Genomic DNA, 26,619 nt, shown 5'->3' on the forward strand with positions numbered 1-26,619 from the left:
GGCAAGACACTTAACCCCTAAATGTCTCCCGTAGCTCCACCCGTACGGTGTGGGAATGTTAGTTACTGCTCATGTGGAGGTGGAACCTTAGCTTCCCCCATTACAGAATGAGTGGGTGTAAATGGATGAATGATGTCAGCTGTTGAAGGAATTGTTTGCATTCTTGTCAATCCACAAGAATGCAAATAAAACCCTTTTTTCCTTTGGAACAAAAGAAGGGTCACATCAGGATCTCCGGCTGCAGAAGCAGATATATACAGGACTGTCTCAGAAAATTAGAATATTGTGATAAAGTTCTTTATTTTCTGTAATGCAATTAAAAAAACAAAAATGTCATGCATTCTGGATTCATTACAAATCAACTGAAATATTGCAAGCCTTTTATTCTTTTAATATTGCTGATTATGGCTTACAGCTTAAGAAAACTCTAAAATCCTATCTCATAAAATTTTAATATTTCCTCAGACCAAGTTAAAAAAAGATTTATAACAGCTGAGTGTTTGTCAAGGCTCAGGAAACCCTTGCAGGTGTTTCGAGTTAATTAGACAATTCAAGTGATTTGTTTAATACCCTACTAGTATACTTTTTCATGATATTCTAATATTTAGAGATAGGATATTTGAGTTTTCTTAAGCTGTAAGCCATAATCAGCAATAAATCAGAATAAAAGGCTTGCAATATTTCAGTTGATTTGTAATGAATCCAGAATGCATGACATTTTTGTTTTTTTAATTGCATTACAGAAAATAAAGAACTTCATCAAAATATTCTAATTTTCTGAGACAGTCCTGTAATATAACATGTAAGGCCATGGCCATAACAACTAATATGCATCAGCTTGACAGCTAATTTAAAATAAGCGATGCTTTACAGGAATCTTTCAGTGGAAAATAAAAAATTGCACACACACAAAGGTGGACGCACATTACAATGCAATTTAAGAATAAGGCAAATCTCAATATTTAACTTGAGGTATATTCATTTGGCTGCTGTGTGGAGGCATAATCAACCGATAACTTGTACACTTAAGACTGCGCCGCAACTCCTCACAGTTAAAGATGTATCTGTACCCTCCCTGCATTACAAACTACTTAGTGGGCACATGCAATTCACTTTGCTCCTTCTTGCATGTCTGCCAGGCTTTTAATTACAGACACTCCTTCCACACGAGTGTTGCTGACTTTCAGTCGAGGTGTGGCCATCTCAGCAGTGAGACGTATTCAGGCCAAATCTCTCACCTGGACACCTTTACTACGATAAAAAAAAGCAATTTGCTCACACTCTTCAATGTAGCCTGGATGGTTTTTCTCTCTATTTCTTATTATCCAAACACAAATAGGCTATTGTATGGTGCGTGGTTAGGGTTGATAGGGTTTGCATTGTAGAATGGGCTTGCGAGAGATTGTGATAAATAAAACAAATTGGACATAATGGGACTAACTGACCAACTGACTTGGGAAGACACAAAAACTGGCCACAAAAGTAAAAAGCATAAATTAACTATCCTTTAAATTGCCAATTCTTTCAATACTACTAGTAATCCTGACAACAATTGTATGTGTACGAGTTATAGGAACAAGAATGTACTGGTTCAAATTCCTTCGACGATCCGGTCAAACTATCGTCCTAATCTGATTGGTCTGTATTTGTTTGCATGTATGTAAACATAGTGTATTTTTTTCATATTAACTTTTAACTTATTGAACGACCAGAACACATCCTGTATAGTGATATGGTTATGGAGATATGAAAATACCTAAATTGAGATGAAAATAAACTTTATGCATGTATATACAGTTGACGTGTGCTCAGTAAACCGGCAACGTGGTTTCTGGAAAGGCACGTTGCTGCGACATTTTTAAGAAAACACATGACATTTAATTCACATAGATCTTTGTATATAATAATTACAATTAAAGTAATTTTGATGACAATTACCTTTTAAATTAGTGGTAGTATTGAAGTATTTTAGTATAAAAAATTGTCAAAGTATTGGTACCAGCAGAACTGCGAAAGGGTAGTGGTGGACAGGAATAGTGTCAGTAGATTTCGTGTTATTGGGATTTCTATCATAAGATGTAATGCACAGTAAGTCCATACATGCAATGCATTAAGAGAGTAAGCACTCATCCACCGTCCCCTCTCTCTACCCACGCTGCTTCAACAGCACTGCGGAGTGCACTCATGCTTAATGAATTGAGACAGAAGGCCAGATAATGTGACCAGTTCAGTAAAGGCAGCAGGCCTCCACACAGAGACCAAGGAGAGAGGCTTCCGCCCGCTCGCTGTGTGACATATACAAGAAGCACCATGGGCGTCCTGTAGCCCGCTCCCTGCTTCACTCTGCCTCCGGTCAGCATAAACATCTAATAGGGCCTAAAAGCCTAAAATGAGAGTAACACATGCTGGGTAAGTGGTTGAAAATGGGACTCGGAAAAGGTTTTAGTATATTCCAAGAACACAGCATACAGCCAGCGTCTGTTCTAATCTATGAGATGCGTGTCCCCATGGTGTGTATGTGCATCTCTCTGGTTGGATGTGTTGGTCTGCATGTGTATACATGCACATGTGTGTTTATGTATAGGGTTTAGTCTGTGCATATACACTACCGTTCAAAAGTTTGGGGTCATCCAGACAATTTCGTGTCTTCCATGAAAACTCACACTTTTATTTATCAAATGAATTGAACATTTCATAGAACATATAGTCAAGACATTGACAAGGTTAGAAATAATGATTAATATGCGAAGTATTAATTTTGTTCTTCAAACTTAAAGCTCAAAGGAAGGCCAGTTGTATAGCTTATATCACCAGCATAACTGTTTTCAGCTGTGCTAGCATAATTGCACAAGGGTTTTCAAATCAGACATTAGTCTTCTAAGGTGATTAGCAAACACAATGTACCATTAGAACACTGGAGTGATCGTTGCTGTAAATGGGCCTCTATACACCTATGGAGATATTTCATTAGAAACCAGACACCTCCACCTTGAATATTAATTTACCACATTAACAATGTATAGAGTGTATTTTTGATTAATTTAATGTTATCTTTATTGAAAAAACAGTGCTTTTCTTTGAAAAATAAAAGACATTTCTAAGTGACCCCAAACTTTTGAACGGTAGTGTATGTCGTGTGTATATCGTGTGTGTGTGTGTGTGTGTGTGCCGCTCACAGAGCCAGCACATATCATCGCTTGTCCGAGATGGAGAAGATGTTTCTCCGGGGGTCAGTGAGCAGCCGTCACTTCACATGAACGGCAGCCGGAAGGGAGGAAGTACAGGGGTGAGGCGAGGGATGGGTGAGAGACAACACGGAGGACTTAGGGAGAAAGCGGGATGGCGGTGGTGGTGGTGGTGGTGGGGTGGAGGAAGAGTGAAACGGAGGGAGTGCTTCCTCCAGTCAAAATCATGGAGTCAGAAGCTGGGAGAGGAAGAGAGTGTAATGAAGAGAAGGGAACCAAAGAGAGGGAAGTGGACTAGTGGAGGAGAGAAAGAGACTATAATGAGGGCAGAACAATGTGGGTTTGTTACATAAACAGGATCAGACTCAGGTCACCACATTAGACCAAACACAATAGATGGAGTTGAGTAAAGACTAGATAATAGAAATGAAACAAGACAAGAGGAAGACATTCTACCCCATCACTGGGTATCTTGAGTGTTCACCGAAAACAAACTCACCCACTGCTTCCCTCTCAAGGCGATAGTATTCTTCCCCTCTTTCAAATTGCCATAAAACTGAGAAAAATAGCATATGATGGAAGTCTTTTTATTGGCTGCAGCATTTCCCCTATGCCGTCAGTAAATACTTCCTCCGCGAGGAGGAGGGCTTCTCTGTATTTATGGGTTTTAATAGAAAGAGCGTGATCGCCATATTGACCGGCCCGCTCGGATCCTAATGGGCATCTTAAATCTCGGGGAAAACGCACTGTATTCTGGGGTGAGTTACAGGCAAATTAACATGGAGAGGGAGGCCGGCAGCGCTGCTCCTGCCAGGAGGGAGGAAAACAATCGCTTGACTGATTGTCGGACATTTAGGATGAGTTGGCAACGAGAGGGGAGAAGAGGCGATAAACGATTTTCCTCAGCAGCAGGGAGAGAACGAGGCGAGCTGGAGAGGGTGGGCGGAATCCAACTCGCTCGCCTCCCATTATAAGAGCCATAAAATAGTTTTAATGACCAAGTGTCGGGCTCTTTCAAACAAGATATTGGATCATATTACAAGCGTTATGGTGTTGCACCTTGGCTCACACACTCGGGTGCAGGAAAATGGTGGAGAGCATCTGTGTATACATTCGTATTAGGCCGCCTCCCTCTGTGTGACTGCAGGTGTCTGTGTTCTGTGACGGTCACGTCGAGGGAGGAGACAGGAGGAGCATTTTCTCATCTCTGTGTATAATGACCGTTTTACCTCACTTGAAAACTCACACTTCCAGGTCGATCAACAGAAAGGTAATCTTCAACAAATTTGACAACTGATGAATTGCTTAAACGATAAGTCTGGTGAACTTTCAGATTTTTCTCAGCTTCAACGAATGTAAAGTAAAAATCAAAGTGTCAGTGCATCCTGTAATACTTTAACAGATTTTCTGGCCTGACAAACACTGAAGACCTCAAGCTTTGACAACCGCTCACTAAATAGTTTTGACACGACACCACCGGGCTGCTTTTCAGTGAGCACACTCAAAGAAATGACTCATTGGATGAACTCAATTAAATTGTTGGCAGGTTTTCCATCCAATAATTATATGCAACTCCAACTCAAATTTAGCACATCAGTGCAATAAAATGTAATTAAGTTAGTCCAACTCATTTGTATCAAATACATCTCAAATAAAATAACGATATTCATTAAATTAAATTAATTTGTGTTTGTCCAACTCAAAATATAAACTAACTAACTAACAAAATATGCAAACTCCACACAGAAGGAAAGCCCCGACTGGGAATTGAACCCACGGACCTCTGGCTTTGAGGCAACAGTGCTAGCCACTACACCACCATACAGCCCTGAAAGTGTGTTCACCTCATGTAAACAACTGATTTTCAGCTGGCGCATGCGCAAAGGGTAGTCCTCAATGAGTTGATATGCACACCATCTAACCTAAATAAATCTAATAAATGAAAGTATTCATACATTTTGTGTTACACCCATTCAATATAAATATCTTCGTTTTGTAATTGATTTATTTAAATGTATCAAACAATATTTAAATGTGTCACCTCTAAGAAGGGCTTGAATCGTTTTTTTGAGTGCAGAGTGCCGTTTCAGTCACTAAGTGCAGCGCTGCTCCCCGGCTTCTCCTGTCGACATGTGATACTGACTGAACCCCAACCCTTCTAAACTCCATGTTTTTGTGAATATATGTCGGATATTGTATTTGTCCCCTTGAGGATTTATTTTTATTTTTATTCTGTTGTTATTTGAGGAGAGGCCTCAGAGTAATGGGACTGATGCAGCACAGCGTCCCCAGCAGAGCTGTGGCAGCCGGCTGACCTCCAGCTACCAGTTCACACTCTGTACCTGGTACCTGCTGGACATGAATCAAGACCCGACTGTCACCCTGAATGAACGACAAATTTCAATTTGCTATGATATATGGAAATATGAAAAGTTTGCTGTGAAAAATACCTATCAGCTGGTTCCGGCCTCTAAAATCTAATGATTGGATTTTGTTCTCTCTATGCACATTAAATATCTTTAGGTTTCAAAACAAGACGTTTAAAATACATTGCCTTTGATCAAAAGGTTAAAATATTGTTTCGAGGTATTTTCAGAGGAAAGGAAAGTTCAACTAAATCTGTAACTCTGTAGCCGGTCTCAGCTGCCTCTTCCTTAAGTTATGGTTTGGGACTTAACCAGCTCATAATTACAGTGGCTGATTATCCATCCATCCATCCATTCTCATCCGCTTATTCCGGGGTCGGGTCGCGGGGGCAGCAGACCCAGCAGGTTGACCCAGACATCCCTCTCGCCCGCGACACTTTCCAGCTCATTCTGGGGGATCCCGAGGCATTCCCAGGCCAGCCGGGAGATATAATCTCTCCAGCGTGTCCTGGGTCTTCCCCGGGGTCTCCTCCCAGTAGGACGTGCCTGGAAAACCTCTAACGGGAGGCGTTCAGGAGGCATCCGAATCAGTGGCTGATTATTGGTTTAGTTAATAAACCATTCATCAATGAATTGAGTAAAAAATAAACAATAGATTAATCACAGTGTAAAAATAAAATAATGTGTTACATTAGTTACCCTACTTAGTATTGGTACAACAGGATGGCCCATTGATGAACACCAATTATAGTGAACCTGCGGATTAACAGATATATGGCACAATCTATCTTTCTGTGCTGAATGCCTTTTTCTGGCATATAAATTGCAGATAAACAGCATGTACACAGAGTCCTAAATACAAATGTGGCAAGCCGATCAGTCCACCATCGATGTAAAACGTTGCCTACATTAGATTTCAATACCCAGCTCATCGGTCTGAGAGAGCAAAGTTGAAGTAAATCGTTAACCTTTTATGAGCGATGACGGGCAGAAATGTGTGTGTCGCATTGCCCATGAGAGCCTAAATAGTATAAATGGCAAAAGCAATCAAACATCTGATGCCGGATGGAATCGAGTTATAAGCCGCACTCCTTCTCCCGGCTCGATAATATGAACACTATCCATTTATACTGACTTTACTGACAGGGAATGTCATTACTGGTGAACAGAGGAGCTGGTGCTTTGAAGTTCAGAGTAATTGAATTTGTAGAAGTCATTGTATTACCCAAAAAGTAGGATATGCAGATTCAGAGGAGGTTGCAATTTACAAAGGCGTCGAACCAGTATGAAATTGTCACACACACACACCTTGTTTCACATTGCCTCTCCTTGCTGCTCCTGCCTCAGATGAAGCTGAGATGTGTGACTCTAAACCGCAGATGATATTTCGTTACAGAGACACCGTGGAAACGCTCCGCTCACTCGCTGATGATTCTAACATCTCCATGACATGACCTGTCAGGATTTAAATATCCTTGACAAAGCTTCCTGAAGACAGAGGAAGGAACGCTGGCATCCGTACCCACAGAATGGTTGATAGGCCGAAGGACATAAAACTATACGAGACACACTATATGAAGCATCATTTAAAAAAGCTCTGAGGCATACTTGACAAAGTGCAGAGTGATTGTAAATTGTATGTAATTATAGCAGGCAGGGCTGACAGCAAGGCAGGGTGTAAACAACTGGAGAAGAAGCTGACTCTTTGTGCAGATTTCAGGGTTCCAGGGTCATGTGAGTAAGTAGCTCGATAACAAAAGGCTCCTGAGCAGTCACAAGTTCTACATGACTGTTCTATTATTAGGGCAAGAAGAGTTGAACAGAAAAACACAAATGATTCACAAATATAGAAAAACAACGATAGAAACACGTATCACTTCTTCTGCATTCACGTTGAAATAACAATGGAAGTTATGTTACTGAAATTTGCAAGTTACGTGACATCAACATTGACTGGGGAAGGTACTGTGGTCTCCTGGCTATGAGGTCACTGTTTGTCGTTATAGTTTCTTTCATCATCTGTGCATGGTTTGCTTATGAAGATGTCAGTGTATTGCTTTGCTTGGCAAGTGGTGAAAAGTGTATTAAACTCATACCATACTAATAGCTAATCATAATAACCACTTGGTTGAATTAGTATGTGCAGGTGAGAAGAAAAGAGAGAAAAGGAAAGAATATACAAAAAAGAAATTCCATCATGTCTTACCTTTTTTGCTGTCAATGATAAAGTTGCCCTCCTCGTTTCCCGTGGTGATCTCATACGTGATCCCGTCCCCATCAGGGTCCTTCGCCAGCACCGTGGCAACTAGTGTGTTGGGTCCCGCATCCTCTGAGACGAAGGTCCGGTATCTAATAAAACACGTACGGGTACACAATCAACAGCTGGCCTACACTTCAGAAGGACGCGAGTCCTGGATGCAAAGGTGAAAATGAGACACATTCAACATAGTGTTGTCAATGTCTTCAATCAATTCCATCTAATTCACGTTTAACCAGCAGATCAATGCATCAGCACATAAGACAAAGATTGAAACGGGCCGCAATTTGAAACTGTGTCACGGCAATTCCATTTACAGACCTAGCCAATGCATTAGTACTCAAAATTATAGCCCCGTTAGTATGCTTTCTCTTTTGGTTTAGCAGTGTATCTTTTCATTTCAATTACAACAAAGGGGATCAAACATGAACAACGTATATATATACTGTTGGAGAAGAAAAGAATATCCCTGTAACAACTATTAAAGAAACTCACTGCATGTGCCACAATCCACACCCTAAGCGATGAAAAATCACATCTTTGGCCATGTTCACCTGTGATTCTGCGCCATTTCTTGGGTCTGACATCTGGTAAATGTTGCTAGTGACGACCTTTTTATTGATTTCAATCTGCTAAGCGATGGCTTGACCAGTGTTTGTGTTGTGCACCGTGAGCAAAGAGTTTCATAAATTGTTTGCATGTGCAGCCACAAGAGTTTCTTATCAGGTAAGTGGTTTTGATCCCCACTGAACAATACAGCCATTTCCAACCTATCAAACAGGCCTACAATCACCAGAGGCTTTTCTCAATGTTCAAATGTCATGCGTGTCAAGAGCGCTCTCTTTTTTTTAAACAACATTGGCGGTTTCCTTTTACACCAACTAGTTGAATACTTTCTCCGTGAGCCTCAGGTGTTAATCAGTCCCTGAACAGTTCAAAAGTACAAACTCTGAGAAGCAGCGTACGGAACGACCCGCAGGGAAAAATGTAAAAAAACGGAGAAAATAACACCATTCTGGTAACCACCATATGTGTATCCAGTGAAGACATACAAGACGTTTGAGTACCTGCAATCTAACAACTTTCAAAGTGAGAGCAGGGAGTTGATCGTGAAAGTGAGCTTCCTTCTTCTCGTGATATTTTGACAGTGAACGCAGTAGAAAGGAGTAACTCTCAGCACTCTCAAGGGGTATATATATATATATATATACAGTACATACATGTATGATACACACATACATTGTTGGATTTGGCTCTCGACGAAGGCGGTCGCACTTTTCTCCCCCTCTCCTCCCCATGACCTTCCCCTCCCTGCTTGGCTCTCTCGTCATGTCTTGTCTGTCTCTATACTTGAGAGACTCTCTCCGCATCGCTCTTCGAACTAAAAACCATGGACGTAATCAACTGGTCCTTAAACGCAATTGACACCATCTTCTCGACGAGAAGCTCGGGTTCGGGGGAACCTGCCTGTCCTGCTGGGACGAATGTTGCTGGATACACGATGGACGCACGATGGGCGAAGTGGCGGGTCTTGTGCCTAGCACCACTCTCCGTGGAGGACGTAGAAGACATCTACATATTCGGAACTTTGATTACAGGATTTCTGCTGTTTGGATTTGGCGCTGCCCTGGCTTATCGGAAAATTAAGGAAACGGTGACAGCCGTTAAAGCCCCCCTAAGGCTGCCCGACATGATTGACGCGTTGGGCAGAGTTGTTGGCACTCAGACTTTGGCATTAAACCGTCAGAATGACAACATCGTGGAGAAGCTGACGGCTCTGCAAATGAAATTGGATCGATTTGAAATCCTATTGGCAAACGGGAGGAAATTGGAGGAATAGTGGGTGCGCAAAACTGAATTGCAGCTACTGGAAGACCAAACAATCCCAATCTTATCTGCTTTCGGCTCCCTCTACCAGGACGGGCCCAAGGCCGTGACTGGAACAACAACTCCCCCGAAGATCACTGAAGCGAGACTCTCTCATTCCCTTCCCCCTATCCACAGACACCTGTGGTTGTTTTCTCCCCAGGCCCCTTCAAGGCCATCTCCATGGCAACGACCATCTTGTGGACTGAGAACTTTGTCTGTTGTGGACTGGGGGAGGACGATACACCGGGCCATTCACACACGAACTTCAACAAACTGAAATGCACTCACTACCCCCCCCCCCATCCCACGCCTTCGCCTGCTTTGCCCCCCCCAGGGTGACAGGACGGGGTCTGCGTCCGGCGCCGTGGCGATGGACCGGGCTGGCTGCTTGTCGGTGCTGGTTACCTTCTGCCCCAATGACGGGCTATCGCCCAGTCTTTGGATTACCTCCTCCCCTTCCTACCGTTGCAAGTCATGTCTAAGATGTATGTGCTTATGTGCAATGGTGTTTTTGTTTCTCCTGCTCCCACACTGTACCCTCTAGGGCATAGTCGGGGTGGCTTTTTCTTTTCTCGCCTCTCTTCCCTCATGTTATGCTGTCATCTTTCATCCACCCTTTCCTAGATGGCGCCGCGGACGGCGCCTCGGTGTCTTGGTGCGCGATTCTTGCACCTTCCGCCATAAAAAGTTCCTCGTTTGTTTGTGACTCATGAACATTCTTTGGCAATAAACCTGTTTCTGTTTCTGATTCTGATTTCTGATTTCTGATACATATATATTAGTGCTGTGAAAAATAACGCGTTAACTCAGTTAATTAAATTACAGGTTTAACTAGTTAATTTTTTTTAACGCATTTAACGCATGCGCAGAATGAGCTTCCAATCCGTCTGTTGTTGTTCGTCTCTAACCAGCAGCATGTCATTCTGTCTCTACGTGTCGCGTTAACACGACTCCGATCCAGGGGCGTCTCTAGGATGTGGATACATCTGGGGCTTAGCCAATGCAGTCGGCGCGCATCACGGCAGAGCGATGCGCGTTATGGGAGCGGCGGCGCTGGGCTTAGCCCAGAAGAGTGAAGCAGCGAAATTTGTAGACATAGAAACACTCTCAGACAGCAGCTTGCTGTTACGTGCGCCTGCTGCCAGTCTGATGGTGCGTTCACAACGGACGCGGCGAAAAAATTCTTGACGCGTCTGACGCAGCAGTCTCGACGCGTCGGGGGCGTGGCTTATCGCTCCCGCTTCTTTTCGTGAAACAAAGAGTTTTCTTTTTCCCCCTTCTTTTTTCGCCATCGACCATGGAAGCAATTCAAGCAATTGCGTTATACTGGTTGTGGAAGGCCGAAAAGCGGCGCAACATGCAACGCCGTCGTGTTTGGGTTCACAACATCATCCGGAAACGCAGACAGCTCGGTGAATTTCACCGGCTCCTCCAGGAACTGCGTCTGGATGACGGCCGCTTCCAGCGCTACTTCAGGCTAAACGTTAGCCAGTTTGATGACCTGTTGGCTCGGGTCGGTGCCAGGATCTCTCGGGTGGACACCAACTACAGGCGTTCAATCTCCGCTGCGGAGCGCCTGTCCATCTGTCTCCGGTGAGTGGCAGTTTCATAAAATATATTAATGCTTTGTCTGTCCACAAGACGTCAAGAAAGCCCCTTTTACATTTTGTGATTTCTTAATGAAGAATCCATCTATCTGGTCTCCAACAATACACATACGTATCTACATACTATATAACTTATAATGTAAACTCACCAGCATTTGTGTTTATTATTCATGAAAACTACAGTATCATTATCATTAATAGCATTGTAACAGAATCATTAACATTATAACAGAATCCTTAATAACATTAAATGTAATGTTTTCTGTACTGCAGATATCTTGCTACTGGGGACTCATTCAGGACCATCGCCTACAGCTACCGTGTTGGGGTCTCCACGGTGTCGACTCTTGTCCCCGATGTAGCCGCAGCTATTTGGGACTGCCTTGTGGAGGAGTTCATGGCTGTGCCCACCACAGAGGACTGGAGGTCGATTGCTGTGGGGTTTGAGGAGCGGTGGAATTTTCCTCTATGCTGTGGAGCATTAGATGGAAAGCATGTGGTCCTCAACGCCCCTGCAAATTCCGGTTCGCAATTCTACAACTACAAGGGGACCTTCTCAATGGTTCTCCTGGCAGTTGTTGATGCGCATTATTGTTTCAGGGTGGTTGATGTTGGGGGCTACGGCAGAACCAGTGATGGTGGGAGTCTAGCCAACTCAGCTTTTGGCCAGGCACTGCAAGCTGGCACACTTCAGCTGCCTGCTGACCTGCCACTCCCAGGAGCTGGTCACAGAGGACTCCAGCCACATGTCTTTGTGGCTGACGAAGCCTTCCCCCTGAGGAGAAACCTCATGAGGCCATTCCCTGGCCGCCTCCTTCCGAGGGAGCGCCGGATTTTCAATTACCGTCTCTCCCGAGCTCGGCTGGTTGTGGAGAATGCCTTCGGGATCCTGTCATCTCAGTGGTGGATGTTCAGGCGCGTCAATGAGGTCCACCCAGAAGCTGCAGAAAAGTGTGTGAAGGCTACCTGTGTCCTGCATAACTTCCTGCGCCGGACAGCCCAAACAGCAGTGAGAGTACCAGTTGGAGAGGTGGAGCCACTGCCAGACCTGGGAAGAATTTCTGCCAATAACACAGCGAGAGAGGCCATCAGAGTGAGGGAGGCCTTCACATCCTTCTTCTCTGCTGAAGGGACCGTCCCATGGCAAGTGTAGCCCAAGCACATCCAAAACGGCACTTTTAAGAGCCAACCAACGGCTCTTTTAAGAGCCAACCACACTACTACTAAAGAAACTTTCCTTTGTTGGTTTTCTTGTAAATGAAATAAAGAACATGAAATAAGTAACATTGAATAAATGTATACATTTATTTTAATACAATTATAATAATAAACAATAATATATACAATAATAACAAGAATATTGACAAAATCTAACTATTTACAAAATATGTAAACACTGGTTCCTTCCATGGAGAGATTGTACCCCAGAGGTCTATTCCAAATGTTCCAAATTCAGCACAACAGGGCTGTTCTCAAAAACTATTTTGTGAATTTGTAATTGGACAAATTCCAAATGCTGGGGTGACATCCTCTCCATGGAAGGAACCAGTGTTCTAAAAAATGATTCGATCGCCGATGGAGGAGGTGGAGGAGCGGCAACTCTCCTGAGCGTAACGAGGAGCAGATCCTCAATCTCCCTCTCTCTCTCGCTCACGAAGATTTGCGGCTTTCTCTGGGTCCTTCTTCCTGTATGAAATGGAAACACCATCACTACAATAGCTTGTCAGATTAATATTTGTCATAGTGAAATACATATCATGAATGCATAAATTATAAATGCATAAATATAGTCATACCAAAAAAATGCAATCCAACTTTGGTCATGCACATACCTGAGGGCGGTCTAGAGGGACCAGCAGCAGGAGGAGCAACAGCAACAGGAGGAGGTGATGGAGGAGGTGATGGAGGAGGAAGAGAAGGAGAAGTAGGAGGAGCTAGGTCATCCAGCGAGGGATCTGGTTCATCTTTAAATATTAACAATAAAACAATGTTATAACCCAAAAGTGACACTGTAATTAGATATTAATGTTTCTGCAAATACGATCACATTGTTTTGTCCTTTAAAGTTACATATAGTTGAAACTATGATAGTATCTTGTCCTTTTTTACATCCATGTTACATCCATGTTTTTTACATCCATGTTACATTACATTACATGTTAAAACTCAAATAAAAGAAACTCCCTATAGCAGAACAAAGTTGTAATGGTAAAAGTTAGTTTTGTAGACTGGTCTCTGGAGAATTAAACTAATGTAAACACTGGACTAAACATAGCTTGTACAAGCAACAGAAAGATGATCTGAATTGTGTTTAATTTACAAGACATCACAGATGAACATTAGCAGACACTTCTGGAGCCATATGAATCTTTTCCTTAACCAGACTGTGATGTTGTGTCTTCACTTGTCGACTGACCTGCCCTGTGAGATGGCCCTGCTGCTGCCTCTGCTCTTTCCTCCTCTGTACTCTGCGGTCCTGACTTCCACGGCCCTCCGCCCCATGTTCCCACTAGTCTCCCGCGGAGTAATAAATGGGTCGAGAAACGACAGGACCGCAGAGTACTTCCACTTTTTAGTGGACTGAGCTGCACTCCCACTGCGCTTCTCGCTGCTCTCTCTTCTTCTCTCTTTGATACGTGTCTCTGAGACTTTTCCACCTACGGCGGCAGATCTCCTCTGCCATGAAACACATATGCCGGCGGTTGGTTCAGAGTAAAGTACAACAAATAGCGAGAATAAAAGCAAATACATACATTCAAAACTTACCAGGTAGTCCCACGGCTTCTCCGACCTTGTTCCACGCTCTATCTTTATAGCTCCGGTTTCGGTAATTGTAAAGAGTCGTGTCGTAAAGTTCGGGGTGCCCACAAACTGCGACAATCTTTTCCTCCATTTTCTAAACCGGCAGGACGATGACGAGAGGAGCTGCTCAACGCTGATTGGCTGACGCAACTATGACTCACGCGTTTTTGCAGCGCGAGTTGGGAAATTTCAACTCGCGCGTCAACGAGCTGCGTCTGTTCGCTCTGTTCGCCCCGCGACAAACCCTCTGTTCGTGCTGCTTCAAACGCGTCTGACGCGCTGCTCGCTGGAAAATACGCAGCTTCGACGCAGCTTTGCATTGACTTAACATGTAATCTCGACGCGCGTCGAAATTTTGACGCGTCCGGTGTGTACACACCATGACTCCGCTGTTTTGGGTGAATGACGTCACGTGCGACCTGGAAGTGTTATCCACTTGTGTGCCAAATCTTATTTTTATTATTATTTTTATTAACATTCGGGGCTAATTAAAAACAACTCTTCTCTCGGCTCGCGCAGCAGAGCTCCGATGCTGGCGAGCGCACTGGTGAGCAATGCAGGGCTCTCAAGTGTCACGCATTGAGCGTGAGACTCACGCATTTCGGTCTTAACTCACGCACTCCCGCCACACATCGTATTTCTCACGCTGAAAAAAACTCTCGGCTCTTTAATGTTTTAATGCAGGGGTGCTCAATACGTCGATCGCGGTCGCCGCAGAGCTTCGATGCCTGCGCGCGCATCGCTCTGACGCGCGAGCCGAGAATTGTTGACGGGGGGGCGGGGGGTAGACGGAAATTACAGTGTGACGGGTGGAGATTTCCCCCTGTTATAATAGGAGGGGAAACACTGGAGTTGATAAGCGTGTCTTCTTGTCTGATCAATACGCAACTGTGAGGTGCGCGAATGGACCGAGCGGTCAGCTGCTGATCACTCACTCAACGAACAGACGGTGCGCCGAAGACCCATTTTGACCAAGGAAAAACCCTGAATGTATATATGGGATTAATCATGATTAATCCACAGAAACCTGTGATTAACCTGATTAAAAATTGTAATCGTTTCACAGCCCTAATATATATATATATATATACATATATATGTATATAGATATACATACATATATTTGAATACATGTATTCATCCATATAAATCAATATTTGTAAATACATGTATTTATCGATAAGCATATATATACATATATATATATATTAGTGCTGTGAAAAATAATGCGTTAACGCGTTATGATTAAATTACAGGATTAATTAGTTTGTTTTTTTAACGCATTTAACGCATGCGCAGAATGAGCTTCCAATATACCTCTTCAATCTGATCTATTTCCCGCTCTAATGCAGACGGTCGTGCTGTTCATCGGTAATGATCCTTCCGCAGGTTCATCTACGGAAACCTTGTTACGACTTTTACTTCCTCGAGATCAGGGGTCTCAACACGTCGATCGCGACCTGCCAGTCGATCGCGGCGTTGTATGGTAGATCGCATGACATTTAAAATCCCCTGAAATCTTCTCTATAGCACGTCTTTGTTCTTTTATTGAACTAAACGTCTGTTGTTGATCGTGTCTACACAGCAGCATGTCATTTCTGTCTCTACGTGTCGTGTTAACACTTCTCGGCTCTCCGTCTCGCGTGCCGCAGAGCTGTGTGCGCGCATCGGGACGGAGCAACAAAAAAGTCACTTGTCAAACTGCCAATCCTTTCCGTGTCCGGGCCGGGTGAGGTTTCCCGTGTTGAGTCAAATTAAGCCGCAGGCTCCACTCCTGGTGGTGCCCTTCCGTCAATTCCTTTAAGTTTCAGCTTTGCAACCAAAGACTTTGGTTTCCCGGACGCTGCCCGGCGGGTCATGGGAATAACGCCGCCGGATCGCTAGTTGGCATCGTTTATGGTCGGAACTACGACGGTATCTGATCGTCTTCGAACCTCCGACTTTCGTTCTTGATTAATGAAAACATTCTTGACCAATGCTTTCGCTTTGTCCGTCTTGCGCCGGTCCAAGAGTTTCACCTCTAGCGGCACAATCCGAATGTCCCCGTCCCTTTCATCATGCCCCCAGTTCATGAAGAAAACCCACACTGTCAGTTTGCCTCAGCAGCTGCTAAAGGAAGACTAGAGGCCTTTAGATTGTATCATGGTGGAGATAATGGTTGACAAAAAAGAGAAAAATGTTCTGTTTAAACATTCTGTTTAGGATGAAGATATATTAATGTTCCATATGGAAGAGAACTGCTAAATAACTGCTGAGTTGCAGCACCATTATGAATTAAAAAAGAACGTATAAATGTATATATCCGTCTTTTGTCATACATCTTTATGTTCTCACAAAAATATACCGAGAATATCGGTAATATGTGATTAATCATGATTAATCCACATAAACCTGTGATTAATTTGATTAAAATTTGTAATCGTTTCACAGTCCTAATATACAGGACTGTCTCAGAAAATTAGAATATTGTGATAAAGTTCTTTATTTTCTGTAATGCAATTAAAAAAACAAAAATGTCATGCATTCTGGATTCATTACAAATCAACTGAAATATTGCAAGCCTTTTATTCTTTTAATATTGCTGATTATGGCTTACAGCTTAAGAAAACTCTAAAATCCTATCTCATAACATTTTAATATTTCCTCAGACCAAGTAAAAAAAAGATTTATAACAGCTGAGTGTTTGTCAAGGCTCAGGAAACCCTTGCAGGTGTTTCGAGTTAATTAGACAATTCAAGTGATTTGTTTAATACCCTACTAGTATACTTTTTCATGATATTCTAATATTTAGAGATAGGATATTTGAGTTTTCTTAAGCTGTAAGCCATAATCAGCAATATTAAAAAAATAAAAGGCTTGCAATATTTCAGTTGATTTGTAATGAATCCAGAATGCATGACATTTTTGTTTTTTGAATTGCATTACAGAAAATAAAGAACTTCATCACAATATTCTAATTTTCTGAGACAGTCCTGTATATATATATATATATATATTTACATCTATCTATCTATTTATATGTACAAACAAACTAGGCTTGACATGCATTTGTTATCAGCCCACATGTACTAAAATGAGCTCAGCTTCTTGCTCTAAAATTCCCCTTGAGTTTTGTCTTTGTATCTCAAGACTAGCACTTTGAACTTCAGCTTTGAAAACTATTTGGCTTTTCACAAGCATCTCTGAAACATGGATGAGTTTGAAAGCAAATCTTTTCTTGAAAGGCTGGCCTTTCCACCTTGTTGGCACAAGGTTTCACACTTTACATCCCTGGCGGCTAATTGACATGTGATGTAATGTAATGATTGAAGAACGAACCTGCTCACCACTGAACCACAGTCGCCCATACCATACAGCACACAAATACCATTCATTTAGTTTTTTAGTCGAAGTGAGAAAGCATAAATCCGTTAATACTTGTTTTCCTTGCTTTAAAAAATAAATAAATAAAACTTCTAGAAAGTGACCTGATTTTAAAAACATGGAAACACTTGAAGGTCACTCAGAGAAAATAGACCTCCACCAAGGCCAATCCATTAAATAATTTAATGGATTCTTCCTTGGCCCAAGCTGCACCCTTTCACTAAGTTTCCTTAATCTTATAGCAGACCAACAAACAAAACAAACTGTTGTGCACCATCAAGTAAAATGGCACTTGGATTGCGCAAACCTCCACCAATGCCACTTCCGTCAGTTAAAGTTAAAGTGGGTATGATGCAGAATTAGGACCGAAAGTTGTTGGAAAAAGTGTCTCTCCATCATTTGTTGCTTTTTTTCAGAACTACGGACAGCGACAGACTTGGTCTGTAGGCTGTATCGACAGATAGGCATTATTTACATGCATCTCGGCAAACATATATATAAATATATATATATATATTTAGATACATGGCGCATGTCATTTCTCAGTGATGTGAGCACTATTAAAAGGATTCAGAATAAATTTTAAAAAACTTTTAAAAAAACTTGACTAATCAGATTCCACTCAAAATGCTTACTCTGGGACACTTCTAATGGCCCCGAAAATCACAAAGATTTTTCTTGCTCGCCTTTACTGTTGCTGAGGCTTCTTGTTATTGTACTTTTCTCGGCACCAAATTACCAACGTGGTGAAGTGAGTCCTTTGTATTGTGTTCACAGCACTGAAACTAACCCTTCTCATCAAGTAACCCTTCATAAATATTGTGGTTCCTTGGCACAATTCCCATACTGTCAACAGCTGTGCGTGGTCTTTACTGAACAATGTAGACTCAATGAGTGACTGACTAAGAGTAAAGGGGGGAGGGTGCGGGTACAATTTGGGTTTAGCCTCCAAACCCCTCCACACCCCATTAACTGTCTGTGTGAATGCACTTTTTTTTGTTAATTGCGCTTCAAGCTCGGACTAAAAGACGAACTCTGCTGTTGTCTATGAAATACTCATTACTTGCCCGCATGTGCGGCACATATTCAAGAGGCAGATCGAGTAACTCTGACAGCCTAACATAAACGCACATCCCTCTGTTACACGCCGTTCCAAGCGACCCATTCCTTTCCTCCCTGAAAACAAGGTGCTCTCATTAGGCGGCGAACGCTGTGATCATGTTCTTTCACTGCCGTCTTTCTGGCTCAACAACTGCTTGACTAGTTCTGCCCGGGAAGATCAGCGATGTGCCACTGCTTTGCTCGGTTTGTAGAACCGTTGCAGCATTTGAGTAGTTTCAGCTCGCAGTCTGAAGCCGAGCACTTCCCCCGCAGTTCAATACGCAAGTCAGGCAAGGGGAGCTGCTGTGCAGTGTTTCTTTATTATGTAGTTTCTGTGAGGGTACATAGGTTGTATTGATCAAACGGCTTAAACTTGTAGTCTAAGGAAGCCATTTGAAAGATCATTAGATAATTGCTTCTATTTATCTCACCTGAAAGCCAGAGAGAGCAAGGCCTCCTTGTGCATTCCTGCCTGCAATGTGATGGCTAAATTACAGAGGCTGTCTGTGCGGTGCTATTTATGCACAACTCTTTTACACGGGTTGCTGAGACTCTTTTTTTCCCCAACTTCCCGAATTAACTCAACTGACTCATTACAAATGCAGACAGATTAATTATTATAGATCCAAAAGGAGCTGGCTAACAATTAGTCTTGAAAGAAGGAGCTGCCTGAAATGGCAACAATAGCTGAAGTTGGCTTGGATTGGTTTGCCAGACAATAAACTTAGTGAGATGCTAAAAACTTCTTGCCGTGAAACAATTAGTTGATTAATCAATTAGTCAAACAACAGCTTATTCAAAAATTAAACCATTTTGACATCTGCTTATTTAAGTTCTATGTTAAACACAACTTATAGAAGATCTAAAAATAACTAAACACTATCTCTGTGCATTCTTCTTCCCAAAAAGGCAAAGCAGCTAAAGCAACTCACAGTTTTCACACCCGATTCTCTCAGTTTACTTACCTCCAATTCAGTTATTTAAAACAGAAAAACCAAAGTGGAAAAACTGGCGGCTGCAGTCACTAACATTGCACAAATATGGTATTCACTGGTACTTTAGTATATTCACTTAAATCATGTTCCACAGAAATATGTCTTTCAACAACAAAAAAACGGATTCAAAGATTAAAAAGACCATGCACGCTGAAATCGTGTTGGTGGACTTTTGGAGAAGAACCGACAAAATAATAAACGTTTATTAATATACAATAAAAAGCATTGCATGAGGACATTTTTAATGATGACATGGTAAAGAAGAGCAATGGAATGTGTCTCTTTGTGCAGAACAGTGTAAAAGCAGACCGATACGTACATTGCCGACCATTACATTGAAAATATTAAGCCTAGCAAGATGTTAATAACTTGGTATTTTTAAGGATGAATCTATTTGACGCCAACGTCAACGTAACTTAAACAAATACCTAATGCTTCCCAGCTGATGCTGTAGGCCAGGGGTCCCCAAACTTTTTCCTGTGAGGGCCACATCACTTTTCCCTTCTCTTATGGGGGCCGGGGTCAGTTTGTAACAGAAAAAGTGTGACGATCCCAGGGGTGCCTAAATGTAAACATTTATTGTTTTCCAGAAAGCCACACATAACCAAATATTAATAACCCTTTCCGGGATCTTCACAGAAAAAAAAGTCAGGAAATAAATAACACTATTTATGAATTCATAATAATTAAAAAATCATAATGTGTCTCTGGTATTGTTCAGGGGGCCGGGCCAAATGTGGAGACGGGCCGCATCCGGCCCGCGGGCCTTAGTTTGGGGACCAATGCTGTAGGCTTTTAGGGCTTGTGTGAGTGTCTCTCTTAAGAGAGAGGAGAGGGATCGGGACGGATCACCGAGAGGAAAGCATCACCGGCCAGCAGTCGAGCAGCACTGAGACGCCTTTCGCCATCACATTTGGGCTCCACTACAACTCTAATTTGGCCGGATCAATGCTGCAACCAATTGAAATCCGCCTCAGACGTACACCACCACACACCAATTACTTTTTTGACCTTTTTGTTTCACTTTTTGTTTCAGTTTGTTTTCATTCTGGGTAAAGAAAAAATAGACGTGTCCCTTTTTAGGCCGGAGCCTGATGTCAGTTGTAAACATTAATTACTAAATGTAATTATTAAATTCATTTTGTTTATCCAGAAAAGGCATAGATGGAGAATAAAGGGAAGATAAGTGTTAAGTGTGTGTGTTAAATAGTTGGGGGCCAGGACCGTCAGCTGATCCAACTGCTGCTCATTGATTGTTTGATTTATTTGCTGGAATGCCTCCGGTCTGATCCCCCGTTAATCAGTACTTACAAAGCTATCTTTTCGTTTGCTTGTTTAAATGAAGTGGACGCGAGGGTGGGTGTGGGGCCGACTGAGCGGCAGAAATAACTGTTGCATACGTGGCTGCAATACGAGCACTGAGGCAGCAGTGTTTGCTATGGAGAGATAATAAGTCCAGGCCCTGACATTTTAAATTATGCCATCTTGTTAACGCGGTGGGTGAGGTACGTCTACGTGAGCCGAGTGTTTCATGTCAGCCGATTTGCTGAGAGTTGCGATATTCCCACGCCTGCTGGATCCTGCTCCATTTATCCTGGGCAAGTTTGAAAGCTTGATCTGTTGAGTCTTTAGGATGTTCTTCAAGGATCGTATTTGGGTAATGATGTTGACACGGGAACATGGAGAAACCTGGACACTCGTGTGTGTGGATACGCAATTATAGCATTCTCCAAGTTCCGCTTCGGCACTCTTTTTATTTCTGTAAGGAGAGAGTTAACTGAGTTAACCGTTGAGGATGGACTCCCTTTATTGGCTTCTGGCTGCCTTTAACACTCTCCTGATGATCACCAGTGCACACTTTAGCTTGAATATTAGCATGTAGACGTTTAATTGTAATAGTTTTCTAACTAACTAACAAATAACTTAGCTGAACTTTAGCTGAAGATGCACCAAAAGATACACACGCAAAACAATCATTCAAATCCTCCAAAAAGATCATCGAAGCGAGGATACTATTGACCGTGTATGCAGAGACAACAATTTATTGAAGTGTTAAACTTCAAACAATGCCTGTCAGATCAACTGTTTCCTGTTCCTTCACTGCTAACTGTCAGTACGCCTGTCGTAAAGGTGGCATGACACGGGAATGGTAGCAATTTGAACGGCTCTCAACGTGGCGCCAACACAGTAGACAAACAAATGAATGAGTTTATTTATTTTGATCAGCAAAATATACAACCACCAGTAATTTTAAAAAAGAAGAAAGATGAAAGTGGCTGACCGAAAGGGTTAAGGCTGTAGCTATCTAGCTTATAAGTGCCCTAACCTATGATTGCTCAAACAAATTGCTCCAAAGAACCATATATATACATATATATAAAACAAAACACACAAAAACAAGACAAACAAAGCAGAAATGCAAGCATTTGTCCCCATAAACCATTACTTCAGGAGAAGCTCTGGGCGACACACGCACACACAGAGCGACCTCATTCTGTGCTTAGATAGTTTGATTTAGGCCATTTTACCGAGCCACAAATTGTTGTTCTGCTAAATTCTTGTGCTATTATCAGACATTGATATTCTCATTATAAGGAGTCGCATTTTCTCAAAATAAAAACATGAGTGGTAAATGGACTGGACTTGTACAGCACTTTTCTATTCTTCCAACCACTCAAAGCATTACCCATTCATACACTAATTGAAGAGGCTAATGCAAGCTGCCACCTGCCCATCAGAACTAGCTAACCGTTTATACAGTTTACAGCATGCAAGAGCAATTTGGGGTCAAATGCTAAATGGACTCTTGTATAGTGCTTCTCTAGTCTTCCGACCACATAAGGCGCTTTAACACAACATAATTCACCTATTCGTAGGCCCACCTGCTCATCAGGACTAACACACATTCACACACATTCAAACACCAGAGGCACAGCTACGGGAACAATTTTGGGTTTAAGTGTGGGCGAGCGGAGCCAGGGATCGAACCGCAGAGAGTCTGATCAAAGGACGACCCGGCTCATTACTGAGCTACCTTCGTCAAATACATGACGACTAATTTGATGAATCTACAAAAGTTGTAATCAGAAAATTCATACGTACAGTGCTCGATTTTAAAGCCTGAATATGTCACGGCTTTGTCACGGGGTGAGGCTCAGGTGTAGAGAGACAGACTGGACTCCAGGTTTGAGTGAAATAAAAAAACACTTTCCTTCAGAAACTCTGGCTTGCAAGCAACTACAAAAACCACTAGGAATCACCATGCGAACAAAGACTGAGAGTGAGACATCGAAACAGAGCCACTACGAGACTGAGATAAAGACAACAAACCGACAGGAGACAAGAGAAAGACTGGCACAATATATCGGGGGAAAAACACAGGTGTACAGCATTAGACAATCAAGAAGACAGAGGAGTGGCTGAGGGCAGGTGAGGGGAATTTACCAATCAAGGAGACAGAGGAGTGGCTGAGTGCAGGTGAAAGGAATTAACCAATCAAGGAGACAGGGGAGTGGCTGAGGGCAGGTAAAGGGATTTAATAAATCAAGGAGATAGAGGAGTGGCTGAGGGCAGGTGAAGGGAATGAAACAATCAAGACAGAGGCGACACAGACGAAAACAGAGGAGACATAGAGGAGACACAGAACACAGGAGATAGGAGACAGAGGAAAAACGGAACAGGGCGTTACAGAAAAGCTTGGAAACAGTAACTTCACGCTCAACACTTCTTTTCATTTTGCTCCCGACAGGGCACTTCATCACGTTGTCTCCACTGGAGGTAGAGCTGGGCAACACCAACCAGTGCCAATAATTCCAATTCCAAAGTAATCATTGAGAAATATACATTTTTATTCCGCTCATCAGCTCCTAATCAACTACACGTCAGCGGTCTTTCTGGACTCGACCCTGAGAACCAACAGCGGAGGAAGACTCACAGGGTGGTTTCCAGGGGAACAGGCAGGTGATGATTGGTACAGTAATAAGGTCCTGATCGCTAACAAAGTGACGGTGAAGAGGAACATGTGAGTGTGGGGAAGTGATGTTCTGAGGAAGGAGTTTCATTTGCCTTAATTATGTCCCTCCTTCTTGTTCTGCTGGTCAGATACACACATCAACACCACGGCATTCAAAGTGAAGTACCAATGACCCCCTCTTAAAATAACACTGTTCAGTATGATTCTCATACTTTGAGCCTGAGGTGGATATATATTGTATTTCTACAACAGATGATAATATTGAGCTGAGATTTGAGTTGGCGTTTACAATTGACTAGGTGCTTATGGAATAGTTAGATCTCAAGCACAACAATCACACATAACACAGCTGGTTTGAACGATTCTGTTGGATTGAGTGTGCAATGTACGTGGAGGGAAGTAGGGAAGTTGACATTTGTGTGGACAATAAGCCAAACAATAATGAGATGTGGGCCTAAACATAAATGTAGCTGTTCGGTTAGGCTTTATAGGGCAGGTAGATCTTTTCTTTACATATTGTGACTTTCTAATTAAATGATAACTTTGTTCTTGAAATATTACAATTTGTATTTCTATTAATATTATGAGTTCATTTTCGACTCGTCAACCAACACAGATACGTGGGAAATGTTTTGAATATGCAGACATCTTGCTGAAATACATATGAGCTAGTCCAGGGGTTTATGAATGAATTAAGATGCATTATTGAGGTGTATAAATGCCACTCGCACATCTAAATACTTTAATTCCCCAAACACAAGACACAAATGTGGAGGGACGAGTACATCAAGAATGCCTGTGTGTTCACTCAGCAGAGATGATTTCTTTAGAAATAAATGTATTATTTGACCTTGTGGATTTAAGTCAACTATAATTGACAAAGAGGAAGCATTCACATATCCCAGAAGGCAGGAAATGAAGTGCATCTTAAAGATTTCCTTGAGGAAGACGTCACGACCCCCCACCCACCGTGTATGCGTTCCCACCAATGAAACCCAAGCCCCTTGCATACGCACATGGAAACTCATTATCGCAATCTTCCAACTTCAAGAATCGATACAAATAAGACACATTTTCTACCTCGATAATGATGTTTATAATGACCTCTCTCTCTCTCTGTCCGTCTACTCCTCTTTGTCCATCACATGCATTGACTTTCCTCCCCCCCCCACACACACACACACACACACAGGTAAAAAGAGCAAAGAAAGGGAATTTATCTGCATGAATTGTATACACCCAAACTGCCCTGCTATCCATTTCCTCAATGACACGACAGATGTGTTTGCTTGTTCCTGCCCTCGTGTGTGTGTGTGTGTGCATATTCATGCCTTAGTGCAAGCGCTCACGTGTGTGCCTGCATGGATGACTCTGTGGCTCCAGTGTGTGCATACATGCATATGTGTCTGTGTGTGAGTTAGTGATAAATCACTGATTGCCCAGCAACATTTTTGCGGCAGCTGCAGGAGAGCGTCTATGGGCTACGGGAGAGTATTCTGCTGTCGCTCATCTATTAAATCAATACAACCCAACCAACACGTACACACACACACACAAATCCCCTCCCACTATAAACAACATACACACATGCATATCAGAAGCATGATGCATTAATGCATGTTATAACTCGGTCCATACCAACCCTTTGCATTGACATTCTCAGTAACAGAACACACACATATTCTCAAAAAGAGCACACACACACACTCAATAGTGCAGGCACAAGCCCCCTGAGGTTGCTGGTGGGCATGGCTGATTGACCCTGCCACACCACTCTGCCTGAAAATCAACCAATTAAAAGATGCAGGCACCACAGCATCACTGAAAGTGTGGTTAATGGCAGCTGCAATGTTGAATTGGGAGGTGAGAGACGTCGCTCTCTCTCTCTCTCTCGCTCTCTCGCTCTCTCATAAAGAAAGAAAATCAAAAGGGGTAGCAGAACCCATCACCTCAATCCAGAAGGAGGGAAGTGGACATAAAAAGCACTGCAGCGTTTTCTCCCAGGCGACCCAACAAATAATTTTGTCAGACAGCGGCTGAAATTGAATTTGGGCTGCATCTAATGATTATTTTAAATAATTATGGTGTCTTTTTCCGTCAGACTACAGCTCATGCGATACCCCCCACTGTATGCAGCGGCTCTAAAGTGTGACATGGTACATGTGGTCCTAAAAAATTAAATTGTTCCGATTCATTTTGTTTTCCTATATTTCATTTATTGTATTTCCTAATCCTAATTGTCCTACGGCATGTCAGATGCCATGCGAATAAAGCCGGCTGAACCGAATAGAGTCCAAGGCGATGCTGCTAACAACTAAGGTCCTGCTCAACAGAATGAGGGTCAGCCACTGGCGTCTCACCCCCACCAGCATGGAGGAATCTGACACAGAGTCGGGGGAGCTCATAACAGCTTATTCAAGTAAAAGCTAACTGCAAGTTTCATCGCATTCCATCAAAACCTCTTTCATTGTGTTTTAACTAAACAACCGCGGGGAAAAGCGGGAGTTTGGAAACCGAACTCTTACTCACATGTGCTGGGAGAACTCGGGCGCTTCGTCGTTGACGTTGGCCATTCGAATGCGTACGGTAGTTGTGCCGGTGCGAGGGACCTCCCCCTTGTCAACCGCCATCACCACAAACTCGTACAGGTGGTTGTGCCTCTCGTAGTCTAGAGGCCCCGCAGGGAAGATGGTCCCGTGGGGGGAGATGGTGAAGTCTGGACTCACAGTGTAATAGGTCAGCTCTGCATTCTCTTCGGAGTCACAGTCATTGGCGGACACTAGAGATGACAACATAGAAAGAGAGAATCGGAAAAAAAAAGACGTTAGAGGGACTTAAAGACAAAGCCAGGGCCCAAGGGCACACCAGAGCTCTCTTACACCACCACCATTACTTTGGTGTAGCTCTCTGTTTACCCCACCTGTGAAAGCGAGGGCATGGATTGTGTAGTCTACATGTCTGTCATTCATTCGGTCTGAACACACATTTAAAAAACTTTTTTCGCTTTCTGAGTCAACATTTCTGCAATCCATAAATCCTTGTAGGTTGATTAAAATGAGAAATATATATGAAATTGCAACTAAACTAAAACATGACAACAA

The 26,619-nt window shown here is 42.7% G+C and overlaps 1 protein-coding gene across 1 annotated transcript in view; it reads right to left on the reverse strand.

The window, feature by feature from the left end:
* si:ch211-186j3.6 (neural-cadherin) overlaps positions 1 to 26,619 on the reverse strand; it is a 327,506-nt gene that overhangs the window by 173,264 nt on the left and 127,623 nt on the right. Inside the window, exons 6-7 of the mRNA XM_056412797.1 lie at positions 26,048 to 26,297; positions 7,758 to 7,900 (exon numbers count right to left, since the gene is read on the reverse strand). Of these exons, the coding sequence (XP_056268772.1) occupies positions 7,758 to 7,900; positions 26,048 to 26,297 (393 nt within the window). The remainder of the gene's footprint in view (positions 1 to 7,757; positions 7,901 to 26,047; positions 26,298 to 26,619) is intronic.

The sequence above is a fragment of the Pseudoliparis swirei genome, chromosome 4 (assembly GCF_029220125.1).
Source record: "Pseudoliparis swirei isolate HS2019 ecotype Mariana Trench chromosome 4, NWPU_hadal_v1, whole genome shotgun sequence".
NCBI lineage: Eukaryota > Metazoa > Chordata > Actinopteri > Perciformes > Liparidae > Pseudoliparis > Pseudoliparis swirei.